Here is a 25,061-nt window from a genome sequence, read left to right as displayed (position 1 = left end):
TGTGTCAACACATCAGTAATCGCAATACATGTTTTTCCTGCCACATAAACTACAGTGTTGTCAGCAATACATCTGAACACTAGCCCCTGGACATACCTCAGGAATATTATTTATGTATAAACTAAAAAGAAGCGGACCTAGAACCGATTCTTGTGGGACACCCATTCTGTTTTTCTGAGCTGTAGACTTGATGTTATTAATCACTACACTTTGTTCCCTGTTCTTGAGATATGATTCAAACCATCTAAGTGCTTTGTTAGAAAATTTGAACCTTGAGTGTTGAGGCCAGGATGCTGTGGTTAACGGTGTCAAAAGCTTTACTTCAATCGAGAAAAATAGCACCAACCACATTACCTTTGTCCATCGTCCAACGTTTAAAACCATCTATCAGAAAACAGTTAGCTGTGTCTGAGTGTTTAGGTCTAAAGCTGAAAGCTGTGAATGCAGGAATTGATTCTCCAAGTAGGGTTAGGGTTAGGGGTTAGGGTTAGGGTTAGTAGGCCATTCATTGCTCTGTAACAACTTTCTCCAAGTAGGCCATTCATTGCTCTGTAACAACTTTCTCCAAGTAGGCCATTAATTGCTCTGTAACAACTTTCTCCAAGTAGGCCATTAATTGCTCTGTAACAACTTTCTCCAAGTAGGCCATTAATTGCTCTGTAACAACTTTCTCCAAGTAGGCCATTAATTGCTCTGTAACAACTTTCTCCAATACTTTTGATAGAACTGGGAGAATGCTAATCGGCCTATAGTTACACGCCTGGTCAACTGGGAGAATGCTAATCGGCCTATAGTTACACGCCTGGTCAACTGGGAGAATGCTAATCGGCCTATAGTTACACGCCTGGTCAACTGGGAGAATGCTAATCGGCCTATAGTTACACGCCTGGTCAACTGGGAGAATGCTAATCGGCCTATAGTTACACGCCTGGTCAACTGGGAGAATGCTAATCGGCCTATAGTTACATGCCTGGTCAACTGGGAGAATGCTAATTGGCCTATAGTTACACGCCTGGTCAACTTCACCCCATTTTAAAAATGGCCGTTACCGTTGCCTTTATTCACCCCTCTGGAAACGGTGTAGTACTTATTGACAGATTTATCAGGTCTCTCTCTCTCTCTCAGATAACTGCAGACTGCCAGGTGCAGGCTACGTGCAGAGGTAAGCTAGCGAGCATATGTTCTGCATTACCAAGAGGTCTCGGAAATCCCTGTTTGCAAAGAGATTAACTTTGTTTCTGAAACTCGTGTTGGATCTTCTTTCTCACCCTAGTGGTCACATGAGTCCCCATCCTGAACCCAAGACCAACCACTGCAGTGCCCCCCTCTCCGTGGAACAAAGTAAGTATGACTTCAACATTACAGTCATCCATAGTGGCCCCAGGGGTGTTTTAAGTAGGACTTCAACACTACAGTCGTCCATAGTGGCCCCAGGGGTGTTTTAAGGAGGACTTCAACACTACAGTCATCCATAGTGGCCCCAGGGGTGTTTTAAGGAGGACTTCAACACTACAGTCGTCCATAGTGGCCCCAGGGGTGTTTTAAGGAGGACTTCAACACTACAGTCATCCATAGTGGCCCCAGGGGTGTTTTAAGTAGGACTTCAACACTACAGTCGTCCATAGTGGCCCCAGGGGTGTTTTAAGTAGGACTTCAACACTACAGTCGTCCATAGTGGCCCCAGGGGTGTTTTAAGGAGGACTTCAACACTATAGTCGTCCATAGTGGCCCCAGGGGTGTTTTAAGTAGGACTTCAACACTATAGTCGTCCATAGTGGCCCCAGGGGTGTTTTAAGGAGGACTTCAACACTACAGTCATCCATAGTGGCCCCAGGGGTGATTTAAGTAGGACTTCAACACTACAGTCATCCATAGTGGCCCCAGGGGTGTTTTAAGTAGGACTTCAACACTACAGTCGTCCATAGTGGCCCCAGGGGTGTTTTAAGTAGGACTTCAACACTATAGTCGTCCATAGTGGCCCCAGGGGTGTTTTAAGGAGGACTTCAACACTACAGTCATCCATAGTGGCCCCAGGGGTGTTTTAAGGAGGACTTCAACACTACAGTCATCCATAGTGGCCCCAGGGGTGTTTTAAATAGGACTTCAACACTATAGTCGTCCATAGTGGCCCCAGGGGTGTTTTAAGGAGGACTTCAACACTACAGTCGTCCATAGTGGCCCCAGGGGTGTTTTAAGGAGGACTTCAACACTACAGTCGTCCATAGTGGCCCCAGGGGTGTTTTAAGGAGGACTTCAACACTATAGTCGTCCATAGTGGCCCCAGGGATGTTTTAAGGAGGACTTCAACACTACAGTCGTCCATAGTGGCCCCAGGGGTGTTTTAAGGAGGACTTCAACACTACAGTCGTCCATAGTGGCCCCAGGGGTGTTTTAAGGAGGACTTCAACACTACAGTCGTCCATAGTGGCCCCAGGGGTGTTTTAAGGAGGACTTCAACACTACAGTCATCCATAGTGGCCCCAGGGGTGTTTTAAGGAGGACTTCAACATTACAGTCATCCATAGTGGCCCCAGGGGTGTTTTAAGGAGGACTTTAACACTACAGTCGTCCATAGTGGCCCCAGGGGTGTTTTAAGGAGGACTTCAACACTACAGTCATCCATAGTGGCCCCAGGGGTGTTTTAAGGAGGACTTCAACACTACAGTCATCCATAGTGGCCCCAGGGGTGTTTTACACACCAATTAGGATTGGTATGAGCCTCTGGGGAATGTGATAAGCCTCTGAAAGTAAAGTATTGCAGAATTGTAGGGCACTAGTAGAGAAGTAGTGTAGGGCAGTAGTAGAGAAGTAGTGTAGGGCAGTAGTAGAGAAGTAGTGTAGGACAGTAGTAGAGAAGTAGTAGAGAAGTAGTATAGGGCAGTAGTAGAGAAGTAGTGTGGGGCAGTAGTAGAGAAGTAGTGTAGGGCAGTAGTAGAGAAGTAGTGTAGGGCAGTAGTAGAGAAGTAGTGTAGGGCAGTAGTAGAGAAGTAGTGTAGGGCAGTAGTAGAGAAGTAGTGTAGGGCAGTAGTAGAGAAGTAGTGTGGGGCAGTAGTAGAGAAGTAGTGTAGGGCAGTAGTAGAGAAGTAGTGTAGGGCAGTAGTAGAGAAGTAGTGTAGGGCACTAGTAGAGAAGTAGTGTAGGGCAGTAGTAGAGAAGTAGTAGAGAAGTAGTGTAGGGCAGTAGTAGAGAAGTAGTGTAGGGCAGTAGTAGAGAAGTAGTGTATGGCAGTAGTAGAGAAGTAGTGTAGGGCACTAGTAGAGAAGTAGTGTAGGGCAGTAGTAGAGAAGTAGTGTAGGGCAGTAGTAGAGAAGTAGTGTAGGGCAGTAGTAGAGAAGTAGTGTAGGGCAGTAGTAGAGAAGTAGTGTAGGGCAGAAGTAGAGAAGTAGTGTAGGGCAGTAGTAGAGAAGTAGTAGAGAAGTAGTGTAGGGCAGTAGTAGAGACGTAGTGTAGGGCACTAGTAGAGAAGTAGTGTAGGGCAGTAGTAGAGAAGTAGTGTAGGGCAGTAGTAGAGAAGTAGTGTAGGGCAGTAGTAGAGAAGTAGTGTAGGGCAGTAGTAGAGAAGTAGTGTAGGGCAGAAGTAGAGAAGTAGTGTAGGGCACTAGTAGAGAAGTAGTGTAGGGCAGTAGTAGAGAAGTAGTGTAGGGCAGTAGTAGAGAAGTAGTGTAGGGCAGTAGTAGAGAAGTAGTGTAGGGCACTAGTAGAGAAGTAGTGTAGGGCAGTAGTAGAGAAGTAGTGTAGGGCAGTAGTAGAGAAGTAGTGTAGGGCAGTAGTAGAGAAGTAGTGTAGGGCAGTAGTGTAGGGCAGTAGTAGAGAAGTAGTGTAGGGCAGTAGTAGAGAAGTAGTGTAGGGCAGTAGTAGAGAAGTAGTGTAGGGCAGTAGTAGAGAAGTAGTGTAGGGCAGTAGTAGAGAAGTAGTGTAGGGCAGTAGTAGAGAAGTAGTGTAGGGCAGTAGTAGAGAAGTAGTGTAGGGCAGTAGTAGAGAAGTAGTGTAGGGCAGTAGTAGAGAAGTAGTGTAGGGCAGTAGTAGAGAAGTAGTGTAGGGCAGTAGTAGAGAAGTAGTGTAGGGCAGTAGTAGAGAAGTAGTGTAGGGCAGTAGTAGAGAAGTAGTGTAGGGCAGTAGTAGAGAAGTAGTGTAGGGCAGTAGTAGAGAAGTAGTGTAGGGCAGTAGTAGAGAAGTAGTGTAGGGCAGTAGTAGAGAAGTAGTGTAGGGCACTAGTAGAGAAGTAGTGTAGGGCAGTAGTAGAGAAGTAGTGTGGGGCAGTAGTAGAGAAGTAGTGTGGGGCAGTAGTAGAGAAGTAGTGTAGGGCACTAGTAGAGAAGTAGTGTAGGGCAGTAGTAGAGAAGTAGTGTAGGGCACTAGTAGAGAAGTAGTGTAGGGCAGTAGTAGAGAAGTAGTGTAGGGCAGTAGTAGAGAAGTAGTGTAGGGCAGTAGTAGAGAAGTAGTGTAGGGCAGTAGTAGAGAAGTAGTGTAGGGCAGTAGTAGAGAAGTAGTGTAGGGCAGAAGTAGTGTAGGGCAGTAGTAGAGAAGTAGTGTAGGGCAGTAGTAGAGAAGTAATGTAGGGCAGTAGTAGAGAAGTAGTGTAGGGCAGAAGTAGTGTAGGGCAGTAGTAGAGAAGTAGTAGAGAAGTAGTGTATGGCAGTAGTAGAGAAGTAGTGTAGGGCAGTAGTAGAGAAGTAGTGTAGGGCAGTAGTAGAGAAGTAGTAGAGAAGTAGTGTAGGGCAGTAGTAGAGAAGTAGTGTAGGGCACTAGTAGAGAAGTAGTGTAGGGCAGTAGTAGAGAAGTAGTGTAGGGCAGTAGTAGAGAAGTAGTGTAGGGCAGTAGTAGAGAAGTAGTGTGGGCAGCAGTAGTAGAAGTAGTGTAGGGCAGTAGTAGAGAAGTAGTGTAGGGCAGTAGTAGAGAAGTAGTGTAGGGCAGTAGTAGAGAAGTAGTGTAGGGCACTAGTATAGAAGTAGTGTAGGGCACTAGTAGAGAAGTAGTGTAGGGCAGTAGTAGAGAAGTAGTGTATGGCAGTAGTAGAGAAGTAGTGTGGGGGCAGTAGTAGAGAAGTAGTGTAGGGCAGTAGTAGAGAAGTAGTGTGGGGCAGTAGTAGAGAAGTAGTGTGGGGCAGTAGTAGAGAAGTAGTGTGGGGCAGTAGTAGAGAAGTAGTGTAGGGGCAGTAGTGTAGGGCAGTAGTAGAGAAGTAGTGTATGGCAGTAGTAGAGAAGTAGTGTAGGGCAGTAGTAGAGAAGTAGTGTAGGGCAGTAGTAGAGAAGTAGTGTAGGGCAGTAGTGTAGGGCAGTAGTAGAGAAGAGTAGGGGCAGTAGTAGAGAAGTAGTGTAGGGCAGTAGTAGAGAAGTAGTGTAGGGCAGTAGTAGAGAAGTAGTATAGGGCAGTAGTAGAGAAGTAGTGTAGGGCAGTAGTAGAGAAGTAGTGTAGGGCAGTAGTAGAGAAGTAGTGTAGGGCAGTAGTAGAGAAGTAGTAGAGAAGTAGTGTAGGGCAGTAGTAGAGAAGTAGTGTAGGGCACTAGTAGAGAAGTAGTGTAGGGCAGTAGTAGAGAAGTAGTGTAGGGCAGTAGTAGAGAAGTAGTGTAGGGCAGTAGTAGAGAAGTAGTGTAGGGCAGTAGTAGAGAAGTAGTGTAGGGCAGTAGTAGAGAAGTAGTGTAGGGCAGTAGTAGAGAAGTAGTGTAGGGCAGTAGTAGAGAAGTAGTGTAGGGCAGTAGTAGAGAAGTAGTGTAGGGCACTAGTAGAGAAGTAGTGTAGGGCACTAGTAGAGAAGTAGTGTAGGGCAGTAGTAGAGAAGTAGTGTATGGCAGTAGTAGAGAAGTAGTGTGGGGCAGTAGTAGAGAAGTAGTGTAGGGCAGTAGTAGAGAAGTAGTGTGGGGCAGTAGTAGAGAAGTAGTGTGGGGCAGTAGTAGAGAAGTAGTGTGGGGCAGTAGTAGAGAAGTAGTGTAGGGCAGTAGTGTAGGGCAGTAGTAGAGAAGTAGTGTATGGCAGTAGTAGAGAAGTAGTGTAGGGCAGTAGTAGAGAAGTAGTGTAGGGCAGTAGTAGAGAAGTAGTGTAGGGCAGTAGTGTAGGGCAGTAGTAGAGAAGTAGTGTAGGGCAGTAGTAGAGAAGTAGTGTAGGGCAGTAGTAGAGAAGTAGTGTAGGGCACTAGTAGAGAAGTAGTAGAGGGCAGTAGTAGAGAAGTAGTGTAGGGCAGTAGTAGAGAAGTAGTGTAGGGCAGTAGTAGAGAAGTAGTGTAGGGCAGTAGTAGACAAGTAGTGTGGGGCAGTAGTAGAGAAGTAGTAGAGAAGTAGTGTAGGGCAGTAGTAGAGAAGTAGTGTAGGGCAGTAGTAGAGAAGTAGTGTAGGGCAGTAGTAGAGAAGTAGTGTAGGGCAGTAGTAGAGAAGTAGTGTAGGGCAGTAGTAGAGAAGTAGTGTAGGCCAGTAGTAGAGAAGTAGTGTAGAGAGCAGTAGTAGAGAAGTAGTGTAGGGGCAGTAGTAGAAAGTAGTGTAGGAGCAGTAGTAGAAGTAGTGTAGGGCAGTAGTAGAGAAGTAGTGTAGGGCAGTAGTAGAGAAGTAGTGTAGGGCAGCAGTAGAGAAGTAGTGTAGGGCAGTAGTAAGAGAAGTAGTGTAGGGCAGTAGTAGAAGTAGTAGAGAAGTAGTGTAGCAGTAGTAGAAGTAGTGTAGAGAAGTAGTGTAGGGCAGTAGTAGAAGTAGTGTAGGGCAGTAGTAGAGAAGTAGTGTAGGGCAGTAGTAGAGAAGTAGTGTACGGCAGTAGTAGAGAAGTAGTGTAGGGCAGTAGTAGAGAAGTAGTGTAGGGCAGTAGTAGAGAAGTAGTGTAGGGCAGTAGTAGAGAAGTAGTGTAGGGCAGTAGTAGAGAAGTAGTGTGGGGCAGTAGTAGAGAAGTAGTGTAGGGCAGTAGTAGAGAAGTAGTAGAGAAGTAGTGTAGGGCAGTAGTAGAGAAGTAGTGTAGGGCAGTAGTAGAGAAGTAGTGTAGGGCACTAGTAGAGAAGTAGTGTAGGGCAGTAGTAGAGAAGTAGTGTGGGGCAGTAGTAGAGAAGTAGTGTAGGGCAGTAGTAGAGAAGTAGTGTAGGGCACTAGTAGAGAAGTAGTGTAGGGCAGTAGTAGAGAGTAGTGTAGGGCACTAGTAGAGAAGTAGTGTAGGGCACTAGTAGAGAAGTAGTGTAGGGCAGCAGTAGAGAAGTAGTGTAGGGCAGTAGTAGAAGTAGTGTAGGGGCAGTAGTAGAGAAGTAGTGTAGGGCAGTAGTAGAGAAGTAGTGTAGGGCACTAGTAGAGAAGTAGTGTAGGGCAGTAGTAGAGAAGTAGTGTAGGGCACTAGTAGAGAAGTAGTGTAGGGCAGTAGTAGAGAAGTAGTGTAGGGCAGTAGTAGAGAAGTAGTGTAGGGCAGTAGTAGAGAAGTAGTGTAGGGCAGTAGTAGAGAAGTAGTGTAGGGCAGTAGTAGAGAAGTAGTGTGGGGCAGTAGTAGAGAAGTAGTGTAGGGCAGTAGTAGAGAAGTAGTGTAGGGCAGTAGTAGAGAAGTAGTGTAGGGCAGTAGTAGAGAAGTAGTGTAGGGCACTAGTAGAGAAGTAGTGTAGGGGCAGTAGTAGAAGTAGTGTGGGGCAGTAGTAGAGAAAGTAGTGTAGGGCAGTAGTAGAGAAGTAGTGTAGGGGCACTAGTAGAGAAGTAGTGTAGGGCAGTAGTAGAGAAGTAGTGTAGGGGCACTAGTAGAGAAGTAGTGTAGGGCAGCTAGTAGAGAAGTAGTGTAGGGCAGTAGTAGAGAAGTAGTGTAGGGCAGTAGTAGAGAAGTAGTGTAGGGCAGTAGTAGAGAAGTAGTGTAGGGCAGTAGTAGAGAAGTAGTGTAGGAGCAGTAGTAGAGAGTAGTGTAGGGCAGTAGTAGAGAAGTAGTGTAGGGCAGTAGTAGAGAAGTAGTGTAAGGCACTAGTAGAGAAGTAGTGTAGGGCACTAGTAGAGAAGTAGTGTAGGACAGTAGTAGAAGTAGTGTAGGGCAGTAGTAGAGAAGTAGTGTAGGGCAGTAGTAGAGAAGTAGTGTAGGGCAGTAGTGTAGGGCACTAGTAGAGAAGTAGTGTAGGGCAGTAGTAGAGAAGTAGTGTAGGGCAGTAGTAGAGAAGTAGTGTAGGGCAGTAGTAGAGAAGTAGTAGAGAAGTAGTGTAGGGCAGTAGTAGAGAAGTAGTGTAGGGCAGTAGTAGAGAAGTAGTGTAGGGCAGTAGTAGAGAAGTAGTGTAGGGCACTAGTAGAGAAGTAGTGTAGGGCAGTAGTAGAGAAGTAGTGTAGGGCAGTAGTAGAGAAGTAGTGTAGGGCAGTAGTAGAGAAGTAGTGTAGGGCAGTAGTAGAGAAGTAGTGTGGGGCAGTAGTAGAGAAGTTAGTAGAGAAGTAGTGTGGGGCAGTAGTAGAGAAGTAGTGTGGGGCAGTAGTAGAGAAGTAGTGTAGGGCAGTAGTAGAGAAGTAGTGTAGGGCAGTAGTAGAGAAGTAGTGTAGGGCAGTAGTAGAGAAGTAGTGTAGGGCAGTAGTAGAGAAGTAGTGTAGGGCAGTAGTAGAGAAGTAGTAGAGAAGTAGTGTAGGGCAGTAGTAGTGGGCAGTAGTAGAGAAGTAGTGTAGGGCAGTAGTAGAGGGCAGTAGTAGAGAAGTAGTGTAGGGCAGTAGTAGAGACGTAGTGTAGGGCAGTAGTAGAGAAGTAGTGTGGGGCAGTAGTAGAGAAGTAGTGTAGGGCAGTAGTGTAGGGCAGTAGTAGAGAAGTAGTGTAGGGCAGTAGTAGAGAAGTAGTGTAGGGCAGTAGTGTAGGGCAGTAGTAGAGAAGTAGTGTATGGCAGAAGTAGAGAAGTAGTGTAGGGCAGTAGTAGAGAAGTAGTGTAGGGCAGTAGTAGAGAAGTAGTGTAGGGCAGTAGTAGAGAAGTAGTGTAGGGCACTAGTAGAGAAGTAGTGTAGGGCAGTAGTAGAGAAGTAGTGTAGGGCAGTAGTAGAGAAGTAGTGTAGGGCAGTAGTAGAGAAGTAGTAGAGAAGTAGTGTAGAGGCAGTAGTAGAGAAGTAGTGTAGGAGCAGTAGTAGAAGTAGTGTAGGGCAGTAGTAGAGAAGTAGTGTAGGGCAGTAGTAGAGAAGTAGTGTAGAAGGCAGTAGTAGAGAAGTAGTGTAGGGCAGTAGTAGAGAAGTAGTGTAGGGCAGTAGTAGAGAAGTAGTGTAGGGGCAGTAGTAGAGAAGTAGTTTAGGGCAGTAGTAGAGAAGTAGTGTAGGGCACTAGTAGAGAAGTAGTGTAGGGCACTAGTAGAGAAGTAGTGTAGGGCACTAGTAGAGAAGTAGTGTAGGGCAGTAGTAGAGAAGTAGTGTAGGGCAGTAGTAGAGAAGTAGTGTAGGGCAGTAGTAGAGCAGTAGTGTAGGGCAGTAGTAGAGCAGTAGTGTAGGGCAGTAGTAGAGAAGTAGTGTAGGGCACTAGGAGAGAAGTAGTGTGGGGCAGTAGTATAGAAGTAGTGTAGGGCAGTAGTAGAGAAGTAGTGTAGGGCAGTAGTAGAGAAGTAGTGTAGGGCAGTAGTAGAGAAGTAGTGTAGGGCAGTAGTAGAGAAGTAGTGTATGGCAGTAGTAGAGAAGTAGTGTAGGGCAGTAGTAGAGAAGTAGTGTAGGGCACTAGTAGAGAAGTAGTGTAGGGCACTAGTAGAGAAGTAGTGTAGGGCACTAGTAGAGAAGTAGTGTAGGGCAGTAGTAGAGAAGTAGTGTAGGGCAGTAGTAGAGAAGTAGTGTAGGGCAGTAGTAGAGAAGTAGTGTAGGGCAGTAGTAGAGAAGTAGTGTGGGGCAGTAGTAGAGAAGTAGTAGAGAAGTAGTGTAGGGCACTAGTAGTGAAGTAGTAGAGAAGTAGTGTAGGGCAGTAGTAGAGAAGTAGTGTAGGGCAGTAGTAGAGAGGTAGTGTAGGGCAGTAGTAGAGAAGTAGTGTAGGGCAGTAGTAGAGAAGTAGTGTAGGGCAGTAGTAGAGAAGTAGTGTAGGGCAGTAGTAGAGAAGTAGTGTAGGGCAGTAGTAGAGAAGTAGTGTAGGGCAGTAGTAGAGAAGTAGTGTAGGGCAGTAGTAGAGAAGTAGTGTGGGGCAGTAGTAGAGAAGTAGTAGAGAAGTAGTGTAGGGCACTAGTAGAGAAGTAGTGTAGTGAAGTAGTAGAGAAGTAGTGTAGGGCAGTAGTAGAGAAGTAGTAGAGAAGTAGTGTAGGGCAGTAGTAGAGAAGTAGTGTAGAGAAGTAGTGTAGGGCAGTAGTAGAGAAGTAGTAGAGAAGTAGTGTAGGGCAGTAGTAGAGAAGTAGTGTAGGGCAGTAGTAGAGAAGTAGTGTGGGGCAGTAGTAGAGAAGTAGTGTAGGGCAGTAGTAGAGAAGTAGTGTGGGGCAGTAGTAGAAGTAGTGTAGGGCAGTAGTAGAGAAGTAGTGTAGGGCAGTAGTAGAGAAGTAGTGTAGGAAGTAGTAGAGAAGTAGTGTAGGGGCAGTAGTAGAAAGTAGTGTAGGGCACTAGTAGAGAAGTAGTGTAGGGCAGTAGTAGAGAAGTAGTGTAGGGCAGTAGTAGAGAAGTAGTGTAGGGCAGTAGTAGAGAAGTAGTTTGGGGCAGTAGTAGAGAAGTAGTAGAGAAGTAGTGTAGGGCAGTAGTAGAGAAGTAGTGTGGGGCAGTAGTAGAGAAGTAGTGTAGGGCAGTAGTAGAAAAGTAGTAGAGAAGTAGTGTAGGGCAGTAGTAGAGAAGTAGTGTAGGGCAGTAGTAGAGAAGTAGTGTGGGGCAGTAGTAGAGAAGTAGTGTAGGGCAGTAGTAGAGAAGTAGTTTAGGGCAGTAGTAGAGAAGTAGTAGAGAAGTAGTGTAGGGCAGTAGTAGAGAAGTAGTGTAGGGCAGTAGTAGAGAAGTAGTGTAGGCATAGTAGAGAAGTAGTAGAGAAGTAGTGTAGGGCAGTAGTAGAGAAGTAGTGTAGGGCACTAGTAGAGAAGTAGTTTAGTGAAGTAGTAGAGAAGTAGTGTGGGGCAGTAGTAGAGAAGTAGTGTAGGGCAGTAGTAGAGAAGTAGTAGAGAAGTAGTGTAGGGCAGTAGTAGAGAAGTAGTGTAGGGCAGTAGTAGAGAAGTAGTGTAGGGCAGTAGTAGAGAAGTAGTAGAGAAGTAGTGTAGGGCAGTAGTAGAGAAGTAGTGTAGGGCACTAGTAGAGAAGTAGTGTAGTGAAGTAGTAGAGAAGTAGTGTGGGGCAGTAGTAGAGAAGTAGTGTAGGGCAGTAGTAGAGAAGTAGTGTAGGGCACTAGTAGAGAAGTAGTGTAGTGAAGTAGTAGAGAAGTAGTGTAGGGCAGTAGTAGAGAAGTAGTGTAGGGGCAGTAGTAGAAAGTAGTGTAGGGCAGTAGTAGAGAAGTAGTGTAGGGCAGTAGTAGAGAAGTAGTGTAGGGCAGTAGTAGAGAAGTAGTAGAGAAGTAGTGTAGGGCAGTAGTAGAGAAGTAGTGTAGGGCAGTAGTAGAGAAGTAGTGTAGTGAAGTAGTAGAGAAGTAGTGTAGGGCAGTAGTAGAGAAGTAGTGTAGGGCAGTAGTAGAGAAGTAGTGTAGGGCAGTAGTAGAGAAGTAGTGTAGGGCAGTAGTAGAGAAGTAGTAGAGAAGAAGTGTAGGGCAGTAGTAGAGAAGTAGTGTAGGGCAGTAGTAGAGAAGTAGTGTAGGGCAGTAGTAGAGAAGTAGTGTAGGGCAGTAGTAGAGAAGTAGTGTAGGGCAGTAGTAGAGAAGTAGTGTAGGGCAGTAGTAGAGAAGTAGTGTAGGGCAGTAGTAGAGAAGTAGTGTAGGGCAGTAGTAGAGAAGTAGTGTAGGGCACTAGTAGAGAAGTAGTGTAGGGCACTAGTAGAGAAGTAGTGTAGGGCACTAGTAGAGAAGTAGTGTAGGGCAGTAGTAGAGAAGTAGTGTAGGGCAGTAGTAGAGAAGTAGTGTAGGGCAGTAGTAGAGAAGTAGTGTGGGGCAGTAGTAGAGAAGTAGTAGAGAAGTAGTGTAGGGCACTAGTAGAGAAGTAGTGTAGTGAAGTAGTAGAGAAGTAGTGTAGGGCAGTAGTAGAGAAGTAGTGTAGGGCAGTAGTAGAGAAGTAGTTGAGAAGTAGTGTAGGGCAGTAGTAGAGAAGTAGTGTAGGGCAGTAGTAGAGAAGTAGTGTAGGGCAGTAGTAGAGAAGTAGTGTAGGGCAGTAGTAGAGAAGTAGTGTAGGGCAGTAGTAGAGAAGTAGTGTAGGGCAGTAGTAGTGAAGTAGTAGTGTAGTAGTGTAGTAGTGGTAGTGTAGTAGTGTAGAAGTGGTAGTGAAGTAGTAGTGTAGTAGTGGTAGTGTAGTAGTAGTGTAGTAGTGGTAGTGAAGTAGTAGTGTAGGTGTAGTAGTGTAGTAGTTGTAGTGTAGTAGTGTAGTAGTGTAGTAGTGGTAGTGAAGTAGTAGTGTGGTAGTGAAGTAGTAGTGTAGTGAAGTAGTAGTGTAGTAGTGTAGTAGTGTAGTAGTGGTAGTTTAGTAGTAGTGTAGTAGTGTAGTGTAGTAGTAGTGGTAGTGTAGTAGTAGTGGTAGTGTAGTAGTGTAGTAGTGGTAGTGAAGTAGTAGTGTAGTAGTGTAGTAGTGTAGTAGTGGTAGTGAAGTAGTAGTGTAGTAGTTTAGTAGTGGTAGTGAAGTAGTAGTGTAGTAGTGTAGTGAAGTAGTAGTGTAGTAGTGGTAGTGTAGTAGTGTAGTGTAGTAGTGTAGTAGTGGTAGTGTAGTAGTGTAGTAGTGGTAGTGTAGTAGTGTAGTAGTGGTAGTGTAGTAGTGTAGAAGTGGTAGTGAAGTAGTAGTGTAGTAGTGGTAGTGTAGTAGTGTAGTAGTGGTAGTGAAGTAGTAGTGTAGTAGTGTAGTGAAGTAGTAGTGTAGTAGTGGTAGTGTAGTAGTAGTGTAGTAGTGTAGTGAAGTAGTAGTGGTAGTAGTGTAGTAGTGGTAGTAGTGTAGTAGTGGTAGTAGAGGTAGTGAAGTAGTAGTGTAGTAGTGGTAGTGAAGTAGTAGTGTAGTAGTGGTAGTGAAGTAGTAGTGTAGTAGTGTAGTAGTGAAGTAGTAGTGTAGTTGTGGTAGTGTAGTAGTAGTAGTGGTAGTGTAGTAGTGTAGTAGTGGTAGTGTAGTAGTGTAGTAGTGGTAGTGAAGTAGTAGTGTAGTTGTAGTAGTGTAGTAGTGTAGTAGTGGTAGTGTAGTAGTGTAGTAGTGTAGTTGTAGTGTAGTAGTGGTAGTGTGGTAGTGTAGTAGTGGTAGTGAAGTAGTAGTGTAGTAGTGGTAGTGTAGTAGTGGTAGTGTAGTAGTGTAGTAGTGTAGTGAAGTAGTAGTGGTAGTGTAGTAGTGTAGTAGTGGTAGTGAAGTAGTAGTGTAGTAGTGGTAGTGAAGTAGTAGTGGTAGTGAAGTAAAAGTGTAGTAGTGGTAGTGTAGTAGTGGTAGTGTAGTAGTGGTAGTGTAGTAGTGTAGAAGTGGTAGTGAAGTAGTAGTGTAGTAGTGGTAGTGTAGTAGTAGTGTAGTAGTGGTAGTGAAGTAGTAGTGTAGGTGTAGTAGTGTAGGTGTAGTAGTGTAGTAGTTGTAGTGTAGTAGTGTAGTAGTGGTAGTGAAGTAGTAGTGTAGTAGTGGTAGTGAAGTGGTAGTGAAGTAGTAGTGTAGTAGTGGTAGTGAAGTAGTAGTGTAGTGGAGTAGTAGTGTGGTAGTGTAGTAGTGATGTAGTGTAGTAGTGTAGTAGTGTAGTAGTGTAGTAGTGGTAGTTTAGTAGTAGTGAAGTAGTAGTGGTAGTGTAGTAGTGGTAGTGTAGTAGTGGTAGTGAAGTAGTAGTGTAGTAGTGTAGTAGTGTAGTAGTGGTAGTGAAGTAGTAGTGTAGTAGTTTAGTAGTGGTAGTGAAGTAGTAGTGTAGTAGTGTAGTGAAGTAGTAGTGTAGTAGTGGTAGTGTAGTAGTGTAGTGTAGTAGTGTAGTAGTGGTAGTGTAGTAGTGTAGTAGTGGTAGTGTAGTAGTGTAGAAGTGGTAGTGAAGTAGTAGTGTAGTAGTGGTAGTGTAGTAGTGTAGTAGTAGTAGTGTAGTAGTGGTAGTAGTGTAGTAGTGGTAGTGTAGTAGTAGTGTAGTAGTGTAGTGAAGTAGTAGTGGTAGTAGTGGTAGTAGTGTAGTAGTGGTAGTAGTGTAGTAGTGGTAGTGTAGTAGTGTAGTAGTGGTAGTGTAGTAGTGTAGAAGTGGTAGTGAAGTAGTAGTGTAGTAGTGGTAGTGTAGTAGTGTAGTAGTGGTAGTGAAGTAGTAGTGTAGTAGTGGTAGTAGTGTAGTAGTGGTAGTGTAGTAGTAGTGTAGTAGTGTAGTGAAGTAGTAGTGGTAGTAGTGTAGTAGTGGTAGTAGTGTAGTAGTGTAGTAGTGGTAGTGAAGTAGTAGTGTAGTAGTGGTAGTGAAGTAGTAGTGTAGTAGTGGTAGTGAAGTAGTAGTGTAGTTGTGGTAGTGTAGTAGTAGTAGTGTAGTAGTAGTGGTAGTGTAGTAGTGTAGTAGTGGTAGTGTAGTAGTGTGGTAGTGAAGTAGTAGTGTAGTAGTAGTTGTAGTGTAGTAGTGTAGTAGTGTAGTAGTGTAGTGTAGTAGTGTAGTAGTGGTAGTGTAGTAGTGGTAGTGTGGTAGTGTAGTAGTGGTAGTGAAGTAGTAGTGTAGTAGTGGTAGTGTAGTAGTGGTAGTGTAGTAGTGTAGTAGTGTAGTAGTGGTAGTGAAGTAGTAGTGTAGTAGTGTAGTGAAGTAGTAGTGGTAGTGTAGTAGTGTAGTAGTGGTAGTGAAGTAGTAGTGTAGTAGTGGTAGTGAAGTAGTAGTGGTAGTGAAGTAGTAGTGTAGTAGTGTAGTAGTGGTAGTGAAGTAGTAGTGTAGTAGTGTAGTAGTGTAGTAGTAGTAGTGTAGTAGTGTTGTAGTGGTAGTGTAGTAGTGTGGTAGTGTGGTAGTGTAGTAGTGTAGTAGTGTAGTAGTGGTAGTGTAGTAGTGTAGTAGTGTAGTAGTGGTAGTGTAGTAGTGTAGTAGAAGTAGTGTAGTAGTGGTAGTGTAGTAGTAGTAGTGTAGTAGTGGTAGTGAAGTAGTAGTGTAGTAGAAGTAGTGTAGTGGTGGTAGTGGTAGTGTAGTAGTGTAGTAGTGATAGTGAAGTAGTAGTGTAGTAGTGTAGTAGTAGTAGTGGTAGTGTAGTAGTGGTAGTGTAGTAGTAGTGGTAGTGTAGTAGTGTGGTAGTGAAGTAGTAGTGTAGTAGTAGTTGTAGTGTAGTAGTGGTAGTGTAGTGGTAGTGTAGTAGTGGTAGTGTGGTAGTGTAGTAGTGGTAGTGAAGTAGTAGTGTAGTAGTGGTAGTGTAGTAGTGGTAGTGTAGTAGTGTAGTAGTGTAGTAGTAGTAGTGAAGTAGTAGTGTAGTAGTGTAGTGAAGTAGTAGTGGTAGTGTAGTAGTGTAGTAGTGGTAGTGAAGTAGTAGTGTAGTAGTGGTAGTGAAGTAGTAGTGGTAGTGAAGTAGTAGTGTAGTAGTGGTAGTGAAGTAGTAGTGTAGTAGTGTAGTAGTAGTAGTGTTGTAGTGGTAGTGTAGTAGTGTGGTAGTGTAGTAGTGTAGTAGTGGTAGTGTAGTAGTGTAGTAGTGGTAGTGTAGTAGTGTAGTAGAAGTAGTGTAGTAGTGGTAGTGTAGTAGTAGTAGTGTAGTAGTGGTAGTGAAGTAGTAGTGTAGTAGAAGTAGTGTAGTGGTGGTAGTGGTAGTGTAGTAGTGTAGTAGTGATAGTGAAGTAGTAGTGTAGTAGTGTAGTAGTAGTAGTGGTAGTGTAGTAGTGGTAGTGTAGTAGTGGTAGTGTAGTAGTGGTAGTGAAGTAGTAGTGTAGTTGTAGTAGTGGTAGTGTAGTAGTGTAGTAGTGGTAGTCTAGTAGTGGTAGTGTAGTAGTGTGGTAGTGAAGTAGTAGTGTAGTAGTGGTAGTGTGGTAGTGTAGTAGTGGTAGTGTAGTAGTGGTAGTGGTAGTGTAGTAGTGTAGTAGTGGTAGTGTAGTAGTGGTAGTGTAGTAGTGGTAGTGTAGTAGTGTAGTAGTGGTAGTGTAGTAGTGTGGTAGTGTAGTAGTGGTAGGGAAGTAGTGTAGTAGTGTAGTAGTGGTAGTGTAGTAGTGGTAGTGTAGTGTAGTAGTGTAGTAGTAGTGGTAGTGTAGTAGTGGTAGTGTAGTGTAGTAGTGTGGTAGTGAAGTAGTGGAGTGGTAGTGTAGTAGTGGTAGTGTAGTAGTGGTAGTGTAGTAGTGGTAGTGTAGTAGTGTAGTAGTGTAGTAGTGGTAGTGTAGTAGTGGTAGTGAAGTAGTAGTGTAGTAGTGTAGTAGTGTGGTAGTGAAGTAGTAGTGGTAGTGTAGTAGTGTAGTAGTGTAGTAGTGGTAGTGTAGTAGTGGTAGTGTAGTAGTGGTAGTGAAGTAGTGGTAGTGAAGTAGTGTAGTAGTGGTAGTGTAGTAGTAGTGTAGTAGTGGTAGTGAAGTAGTGTAGTAGTGTAGTAGTGGTAGTGTAGTAGTGGTAGTGTAGTAGTGGTAGTGTAGTAGTAGTGTGGTAGTGTGGTAGTGAAGTAGTGGTAGTGTAGTAGTGGTAGTGAAGTAGTGTAGTAGTGGTAGTGTGGTAGTGTAGTAGTGGTAGTGTAGTAGTAGTGTAGTAGTGGTAGTGTGGTAGTGTAGTAGTGTGGTAGTGTGGTAGTGTAGTAGTGGTAGTGTAGTAGTGTAGTAGTGGTAGTGTAGTAGTGTGGTAGTGTAGTAGTGGTAGGGAAGTAGTGTAGTAGTGGTAGTGTAGTAGTGGTAGTGTAGTAGTGTAGTAGTGGTAGTGTAGTAGTGGTAGTGTAGTGTAGTAGTGTAGTAGTGGTAGTGAAGTAGTGGAGTGGTAGTGTAGTAGTGGTAGTGTAGTAGTGGTAGTAGTGGTAGTGTAGTAGTGGTAGTGTAGTAGTGTAGTAGTGGTAGTGTAGTAGTGGTAGTGTAGTAGTGGTAGTGTAGTAGTGGTAGTGAAGTAGTAGTGTAGTAGTGTAGTAGTGTGGTAGTGAAGTAGTAGTGGTAGTGTAGTAGTGTAGTAGTGTAGTAGTGGTAGTGTAGTAGTGGTAGTGTAGTAGTGGTAGTGAAGTAGTAGTGTAGTAGTGGTAGTGAAGTAGTGTAGTTGTGGTAGTGGTAGTGTAGTAGTGGTAGTGAAGTAGTGTAGTAGTGGTAGTGTGGTAGTGTAGTAGTGGTAGTGTAGTAGTAGTGGTAGTGTGGTAGTGTAGTAGTGTGGTAGTGTGGTAGTGTAGTAGTGGTAGTGTGGTAGTGGTAGTGTAGTAGTGTAGTGTAGTAGTGGTGTAGTGTAGTAGTGGTAGTGTAGTAGTGTGGTAGTGTAGTAGTAGTAGTAGTGGTAGTGTAGTAGTGTGGTAGTGTAGTAGTGTAGTAGAAGTAGTGGTAGTGTAGTAGTGTAGTAGTGGTAGTGTAGTAGTGTAGTAGTGGTAGTGTGGTAGTGTAGTAGTGGTAGTGTGGAAGTGTATTAGTGTAGTAGTGGTAGTGTAGTAGTAGTAGTGTAGTAGTGGTAGGGTAGTAGTGGTAGTGTAGTAGTGGTAGTGTAGTAGTGTTGTAGTGTAGTAGTGGTAGTGTGGAAGTGTAGTAGTGTAGTAGTGGTAGTGTAGTAGTGGTAGTGTAGTAGTAGTAGTGTAGTAGTGGTAGGGTAGTAGTGGTAGTGTAGTAGTGGTAGTGTAGTAGTGGTAGTGTAGTAGTGGTAGTGTAGTAGTGGTAGTGTAGTAGTGTAGTAGTGGTAGTGTAGTAGTGAAGTAGTGGTAGTGTGGTAGTGGTGTAGTGTAGTAGTGGTAGTGGTGTAGTGTAGTAGTGGTAGTGTAGTAGTGGTAGTGTAGTAATGTAGTAGTGTAGTAGTGGTAGTGTAGTAGTGGTAGTGTAGTAGTGTAGTAGTGGTAGTGTAGTAGTGTAGTAGTGGTGTAGTGGTGTAGTGTAGTAGTGGTAGTGTAGTAGTGTGGTAGTGTAGTAGTGGTAGTGTAGTAGTGTGGTAGTGTAATAGTGTAGTAGTGTAGTAGTGGTAGTGTAGTAGTAGTGGTAGTGTAGTAGTGTGGTAGTGTAGTAGTGTGGTAGTGTAGTAGTGGTAGTGTAGTAGTAGTAGTGTAGTAGTGGTAGTGAAGTAGTGTAGTAGTGTAGTAGTGGTAGTGTAGTAGTGGTAGTGTAGTAGTGTAGTAGTGGTAGTGTAGTAGTGGTAATGCCAAGAGTGTGCAAAGCTGTCATCAAGGCAAAGGGTGGATATTTGAAGAATCTCAAATATAAAATATATGTTGATTTGTTTAACACTTTTTTGGTTACTATGTGATTCCATATGTGTTATTTCATAGTTTTGATGTCTTCATTATTATTCTACAATGTAAAAAATAGTAAAAAAAAAAAAAAAAAACTTGAATGAGTAGGTGTGTCCAAACTTTTGACTGGTAGTGTATATATATGTTATATATCGATAACAGTCACTTATTAAATCATTTCCTCATATCAGTCTCATTCTGAACGTCGCATAATCCTTGAACCTGGAAGAACCCTAACCTTATTGATGAATCAGCAATACACAAATTGGCTTAATTATTTATTTACTAACTAACTAAATAATAACACAGAATACATAAAACAATTATTTCATTTAGAATGCTAAAATCACATTGCTATCTTCACAAAAGTATTCTCATACTTAATCATATATTTTATACAACATTTAGATGCAAACCTGACAACTAGAATGTGTACACCCTCACAGCCACAGGTATTTTGTTATACCATCTTTAATGACATCACAAAATATGAAACAATATGACATGATTATTCTTTAGATCCCCACCAACCATTCCAAACATTTGGATGTCAGGAATAATGTTCCAATGTCCAATCTTTCGACGTTGGAGTTTTTAGGCGGCAAGAGTCTCTCTGTAACAAAGAGATGTACTGGAAGGCAGAGAGGAAAGTTCCCTCCTGCTTAAATTTAGGACCGAGTGTTAAGGTGTCAAGACAGGCTCAGCCCCCCTTCCCCAGTGTTAAGGTGTCAAGACCGGCTCAGCCCCCCTTCCCCAGTGTTAAGGTGTCAAGACAGGCTCAGCCCCCCTTCCCCAGTGTTAAGGTGTCAAGACCGGCTCAGTCCCCCTTCCCCAGTGTTAAGGTGTCAAGACCGGCTCAGTCCCCCTTCCCCAGTGTTAAGGTGTCAAGACCGGCTCAGTCCCCCTTCCCCAGTGTTAAGGTGTCAAGACCGGCTCAGCCCCCCTTCCCCAGTGTTAAGGTGTCAAGACCGGCTCAGCCCCTCTTCTGTGGGAGAGAGGGGGTCTGGATATCTTCAAACATTTGCCTAGCTGATGGCTCCTTTGATCCACTGTCAGGAGAGTCATGACAGATGTGGATATTGATGTGTGTACTAAGATCTTTCCCTCCCTGTGACCTCTAACCTCTTTAATCCCTCATCACCGTAGGAAGAGTGTTTGTGACCTCTAACCTCTTTAATCCCTCATCACCGTAGGAAGAGTGTTTGTGACCTCTAACCTCTATTTAATCCCTCAACACCGTAGGAAGAGTGTTTGTGACCTCTAACCTCTATTTAATCCCTCATCACCGTAGGAAGAGTGTTTGTGACCTCTAACCTCTATTTAATCCCTCATCACCGTAGGAAGAGTGTTTGTGACCTCTAACCTCTATTTAATCCCTCAACACCGTAGGAAGAGTGTTTGTGACCTCTAACCTCTATTTAATCCCTCATCACCGTAGGAAGAGTGTTTGTGACCTCTAACCTCTATTTAATCCCTCATCACCGTAGGGAAGAGTGTTTGTGACCTCTAACCTCTATTTAATCCCTCATCACCGTAGGAAGAGTGTTTGTGACCTCTAACCTCTATTTTAATCCCTCATCACCGTAGGGAAGAGTGTTTGTGACCTCTAACCTCTATTTAATCCCTCATCACCGTAGGAAGAGTGTTTGTGACCTCTAACCTCTATTTAATCCCTCAACACCGTAGGAAGAGTGTTTGTGACCTCTAACCTCTATTTAATCCCTCATCACCGTAGGAAGAGTGTTTGTGACCTCTAACCTCTATTTAATCCCTCATCACCGTAGGAAGAGTGTTTGTGACCTCTAACCTCTATTTAATCCCTCAACACCGTAGGAAGAGTGTTTGTGACATACGAAGCTGACAGTGATAAACACATCAAACAGATCATCAACTTTGTGGGTTTGCTGAGACACAACGGCTTCGACACACACGTAAGCACACACACACACAGACGACACAGACACTCACACACGTAAGGCTGGTTTCTCCTAGTAGAGACACGTAAGGCTGGTTTCTCCTAGTAGAGACGCGTAAGGCTGGTTTCTCCTAGTAGAGACACGTAAGGCTGGTTTCTCCTAGTAGAGACGCGTAAGGCTGGTTTCTCCTAGTAGAGACGCGTAAGGCTGGTTTCTCCTAGTAGAGACACGTAAGGCTGGTTTCTCCTAGTAGAGACACGTAAGGCTGGTTTCTCCTAGTAGAGACGCGTAAGGCTGGTTTCTCCTAGTAGAGACGCGTAAGGCTGGTTTCTCCTAGTAGAGACGCGTAAGGCTGGTTTCTCCTAGTAGAGACACGTAAGGCTGGTTTCTCCTAGTAGAGACACGTAAGGCTGGTTTCTCCTAGTAGAGACACGTAAGGCTGGTTTCTCCTAGTAGAGACGCGTAAGGCTGGTTTCTCCTAGTAGAGACACGTAAGGCTGGTTTCTCCTAGTAGAGACGCGTAAGGCTGGTTTCTCCTAGTAGAGACACGTAAGGCTGGTTTCTCCTAGTAGAGACGCGTAAGGCTGGTTTCTCCTAGTAGAGACACGTAAGGCTGGTTTCTCCTAGTAGAGACGCGTAAGGCTGGTTTCTCCTAGTAGAGACACGTAAGGCTGGTTTCTCCTAGTAGAGACACGTAAGGCTGGTTTCTCCTAGTAGAGACGCGTAAGGCTGGTTTCTCCTAGTAGAGACAGTGGAAGACTAATGGAGAGCTTCTCCTAGTAGAGAATTATAACTGACCGCACCCCTTTTTGTTTTGAACAAAACATTCTATACATATTTGCCCGTGGTAGAAACGGTCAGAAAGTAACTTTTTGGATCTGAATGCCAAAACATTGAGGAGATGGATGTGCTCAAAGTTGACCTGTTTTACATACCCCACCCCACCATGAGACATCCATTCTTTCATCACTGGAAAAGATAAACGGTTTAGTTTGATATAATTTAAAATCTTACAAAAAGGGTTGTCGAGCCATTTTATAACGTCAGTTATCGACAAATGTATAAACTCAGATTTTTTATATTTTCGCATATGTTGTACTTAGATTCTATTTGACATAATCTGAAGTGTTTGTGTTGTACCCACCGTTGGTTGAGACATAGCATACTCTAGAGTGCAGGGTGGGTGTCATGTTTTGGCTGATAAATGTACTAAAATGGGAATCAAATAGAAATTTCAACTTTAAAATGGTTGGAGGTCCACATCAGAAAATGTTGACTTGAATGGCAATATCAGTTGTTTTAAATTACACTAACAATCTTTCAGAGGAAACCTTGGAATCATAAAAATATAGATAATAGAATATACATTCCCATTTAAGTTGACATTCAACGGTTGGTTGACTGGCGGCCATCTTTGTGGTAGTAAGTGGAAGTTAAAATTTAAATTCAATTTTAAATTTCAATGATGAGGGGCCTCCCGAGTGGAGCAGCGGTCTAAGGCACTACATCGCAGTGCTAGAGGCGTCACTACAGACCGAGTGGAGCAGCGGTCTGAGGCACTGCATCGCAGTGCTAGAGGCGTCACTACAGACCGAGTGGAGCAGCGGTCTGAGGCACTGCATCTCAGTGCTAGAGGCGTCACTACAGACCGAGTGGAGCAGCGGTCTAAGGCACTACATCGCAGTGCTAGAGGCGTCACTACAGACCGAGTGGAGCAGCGGTCTGAGGCACTGCATCTCAGTGCTAGAGGCGTCACTACAGACCGAGTGGAGCAGCGGTCTAAGGCACTACATCGCAGTGCTAGAGGCGTCACTACAGACCGAGTGGAGCAGCGGTCTGAGGCACTGCATCTCAGTGCTAGAGGCGTCACTACAGACCGAGTGGAGCAGCTGTCTGAGGCACTGCATCTCAGTGCTAGAGGCGTCACTACAGACCGAGTGGCGCAGCGGTCTAAGGCACTGCATCTCAGTGTTGGAGGCGTCACTACAGACCGAGTGGCGCAGCGGTCTGAGGCACTGCATCTCAGAGCTATAGGCGTCACTACAGACCGAGTGGCGCAGCGGTCTGAGGCACTGCATCTCAGTGTTGGAGGCGTCACTACAGACCGAGTGGCGCAGCGGTCTGAGGCACTGCATCTCAGTGCTATAGGCGTCACTACAGACCGAGTGGCGCAGCGGTCTGAGGCACTGCATCTCAGTGCTTGAGGCGTCACTACAGACCGAGTGGCGCAGCGGTCTGAGGCACTGCATCTCAGTGCTAGAGGCGTCACTACAGACCGAGTGGCGCAGCGGTCTGAGGCACTGCATCTCAGTGTTGGAGGCGTCACTACAGACCGAGTGGCGCAGCGGTCTAAGGCACTGCATCTCAGTGTTGGAGGCGTCACTACAGACCGAGTGGAGCAGCGGTCTAAGGCACTGCATCTCAGTGCTAGAGGCGTCACTACAGACCGAGTGGCGCAGCGGTCTGAGGCACTGCATCTCAGTGTTGGAGGCGTCACTACAGACCGAGTGGCGCAGCGGTCTAAGGCACTGCATCTCAGTGTTGGAGGCGTCACTACAGACCGAGTGGCGCAGCGGTCTGAGGCACTGCATCGCAGTGCTTGAGGCGTCACTACAGACCCGTGTTCGATCCAAGTGTGTCACAGCCGGCTGCAAGCTGACGTCGGTCGCCAGTTGGATGGCGTTTCCTCCGACACATTGGTATGGCTGGCTTCCGGGTTAAGCGAGCAGTGTGTCAAGAAGCAGTGCGGCTTGGCAGGGTCGTGTTTCGGAGGATGCATGGCTCTCGACCTTCGCCTCTCCTGAGTCCGTACGGGAGTTGCAGCGATGGGACAAGACTGTAACTACCAATTGGATATCACAAAATTGGGGAGAAAAGGGGGTAAAAGTACAAAAGGAAAAAATATCAATGATGTACCAGCTAAATGGAAGTGGTGTGAAGGGCTATGTCCAGTCTATGTCCAGTCTATGTCCAGTCTATGTCCAGTCTATGTCCAGTCTATGAATTCTATTTCTATGATTGACGTGACGCCCATCCTGTATGCTGTGTCTCAACCAATAGATTACCACAGTATGAGTCATAATACCCATAAAACCTAGCGGTCAATCTTTTTTCCACCAATCATTTTTCCTATAGGGGATTTTAGAAACACTTAAAATAAGGGCTGTGTTTTGTGTATGGCGTGACATTTTGATAACCGTATACATCTCTCTAGGACAAGGTGACTTTTATAAATATATTTGCCTGTATTTACCCCCAACAAATGAAATGCTAATTAGCTGCTAATGTGGCTATCATAATGAACTACAAATGTCATGATGATCTGGACGAGACTGCCGAATCGAGGCAAAGGTAATAATCTCTGGATTAACTATCAAATGTTAACTAAATGTAGTAATGAATAAATTGGTTACATTTCTTTAAATGGACAATTCTGTGAACTGTCTTGTGGAAGTTTTAAATTGACACAATACCTGTTAGCAAAGGTGTCAGCTAGAGATGACGTGCAGGAGCTTGCAGGGATTTGTAGTTCTGCATGATGTCTACTTTGATGCTAATTAGCATTTTAGAATCTGAGAGTAAATAGAGCAAAATATATTGATAAAAGTCACCTTGTCTGAGAGAGATTTACATGGTAATCAAAACGTCACGCCAGGGTAAGACTACACGAAACACAGCCCTTATTTGAACTGTTTCTAAAATCCCCTCTGGGAAAAACGTAAGGTGGAATAACGATTGTAACCATTTCCCTGTTTGACCGCTAGGTTTTATGGGTATTATGACAAACACCTCAGATTATGTAAAATAGGGTCTAAACTACAAAATATACAAAAATAAAGTAAAAAATCACTTATATAAATCATTTATAAAATAATTTGACAACCCTGTTTGTAAGCTTTTAAATGATATAAAACTGAACTGTTTATCTTTCCAGTGATGAAGACATGGATGTCTCATGGTGGGGTGGGATATGCAAAACGGGTCAACTTTGAACACCTCTATCTCCTCAATGTTTTGGCATTCAGGACCAAAATGTCAATTTCTGACCACTTCTACCATGGGCAAATATGAATAGAAAGTTTCGTTCAAATCAAAAGGGGTGCGGTCAAAGTGATTGAAATCAAATGTAACGAGCCAGTTGCACCTTCCTTGAGAACTTTGAATTCTTCAGCCACAGTATTTAGCATACCGTTCCCTTGGGGCTGTTCCAGAGAACTAGATCAATGAGAAACTTAATGACAAGGTACAATTCACTTGACAACAACATACACATTTAGCCTCCTTAATAAACCAGAAAATCTAGTTATATGTGGCTGTTTATCAAAGTTAGCTGGCTAACGTAGTACATTTACATTTTAGTCATTCAGCAGACGCTCTTATCCAAAGCGACTTAAAGGAGCAATTAGGGTTGAGTGCCTTGCTCAAGGACACATGGACAGATTTTTTCTCCTAGTCAGCTTGGGGATTCGAACCAGCGACCTTTCAGTTACTGGCACAACACTCGGCTACCACTCGGCTACCTGGCGTAGTAATCCTGCTTTCTGAAGTACTGTCCCCACTGGTCAGCTGTAAGTCACATCCTGGTGTTTCAGATCGATATGTTTGAGCAGCAGTTCCGGAGCATCAGTAAGATCGACTTCATGGAGCGGTACCTCAGCGAGGTAAAGGAACCCCCCACCTTTCATTCTGTCTCTTCTTATTAACTTAATGATAGTTCGGCTCGACATTCCTGTTCAGGGCTGGTACATTAAAGAACAATTCTAAAGTTCAAAATGATGATTCTTAGAATCAGCAGGACGTCCAGGAACAATCCCCCACTATGGTGCATCCCAAATGGCACCCTGTTCCTGGGCTCATAGGGCTCCTCATAGGGCTCCTCATAGGGCTCTGGGAAAAATACATGCATGTAGGGAATAGTGTGCCATTTGGGATGCAGATT

General features: G+C 44.4%; 1 protein-coding gene across 2 annotated transcripts in view; it reads left to right on the top strand.

The window, feature by feature from the left end:
* Positions 1-25,061, top strand: part of LOC121534203 (E3 ubiquitin ligase TRAF3IP2) — a 79,710-nt gene that overhangs the window by 33,263 nt on the left and 21,386 nt on the right. For both annotated transcript variants that reach the window (XM_041840766.2, XM_041840765.2), the window contains exons 4-7: positions 1,126-1,162; positions 1,274-1,341; positions 20,040-20,137; positions 24,715-24,783. In XM_041840766.2, coding sequence (XP_041696700.1) covers positions 1,126-1,162; positions 1,274-1,341; positions 20,040-20,137; positions 24,715-24,783 — 272 coding nt within the window. The remainder of the gene's footprint in view (positions 1-1,125; positions 1,163-1,273; positions 1,342-20,039; positions 20,138-24,714; positions 24,784-25,061) is intronic.

This window comes from Coregonus clupeaformis, unplaced genomic scaffold (genome assembly GCF_020615455.1).
Source record: "Coregonus clupeaformis isolate EN_2021a unplaced genomic scaffold, ASM2061545v1 scaf0295, whole genome shotgun sequence".
In the NCBI taxonomy this organism is placed as follows: domain Eukaryota; kingdom Metazoa; phylum Chordata; class Actinopteri; order Salmoniformes; family Salmonidae; genus Coregonus; species Coregonus clupeaformis.
This window is presented reverse-complemented; position numbering and strand designations above follow the sequence as displayed.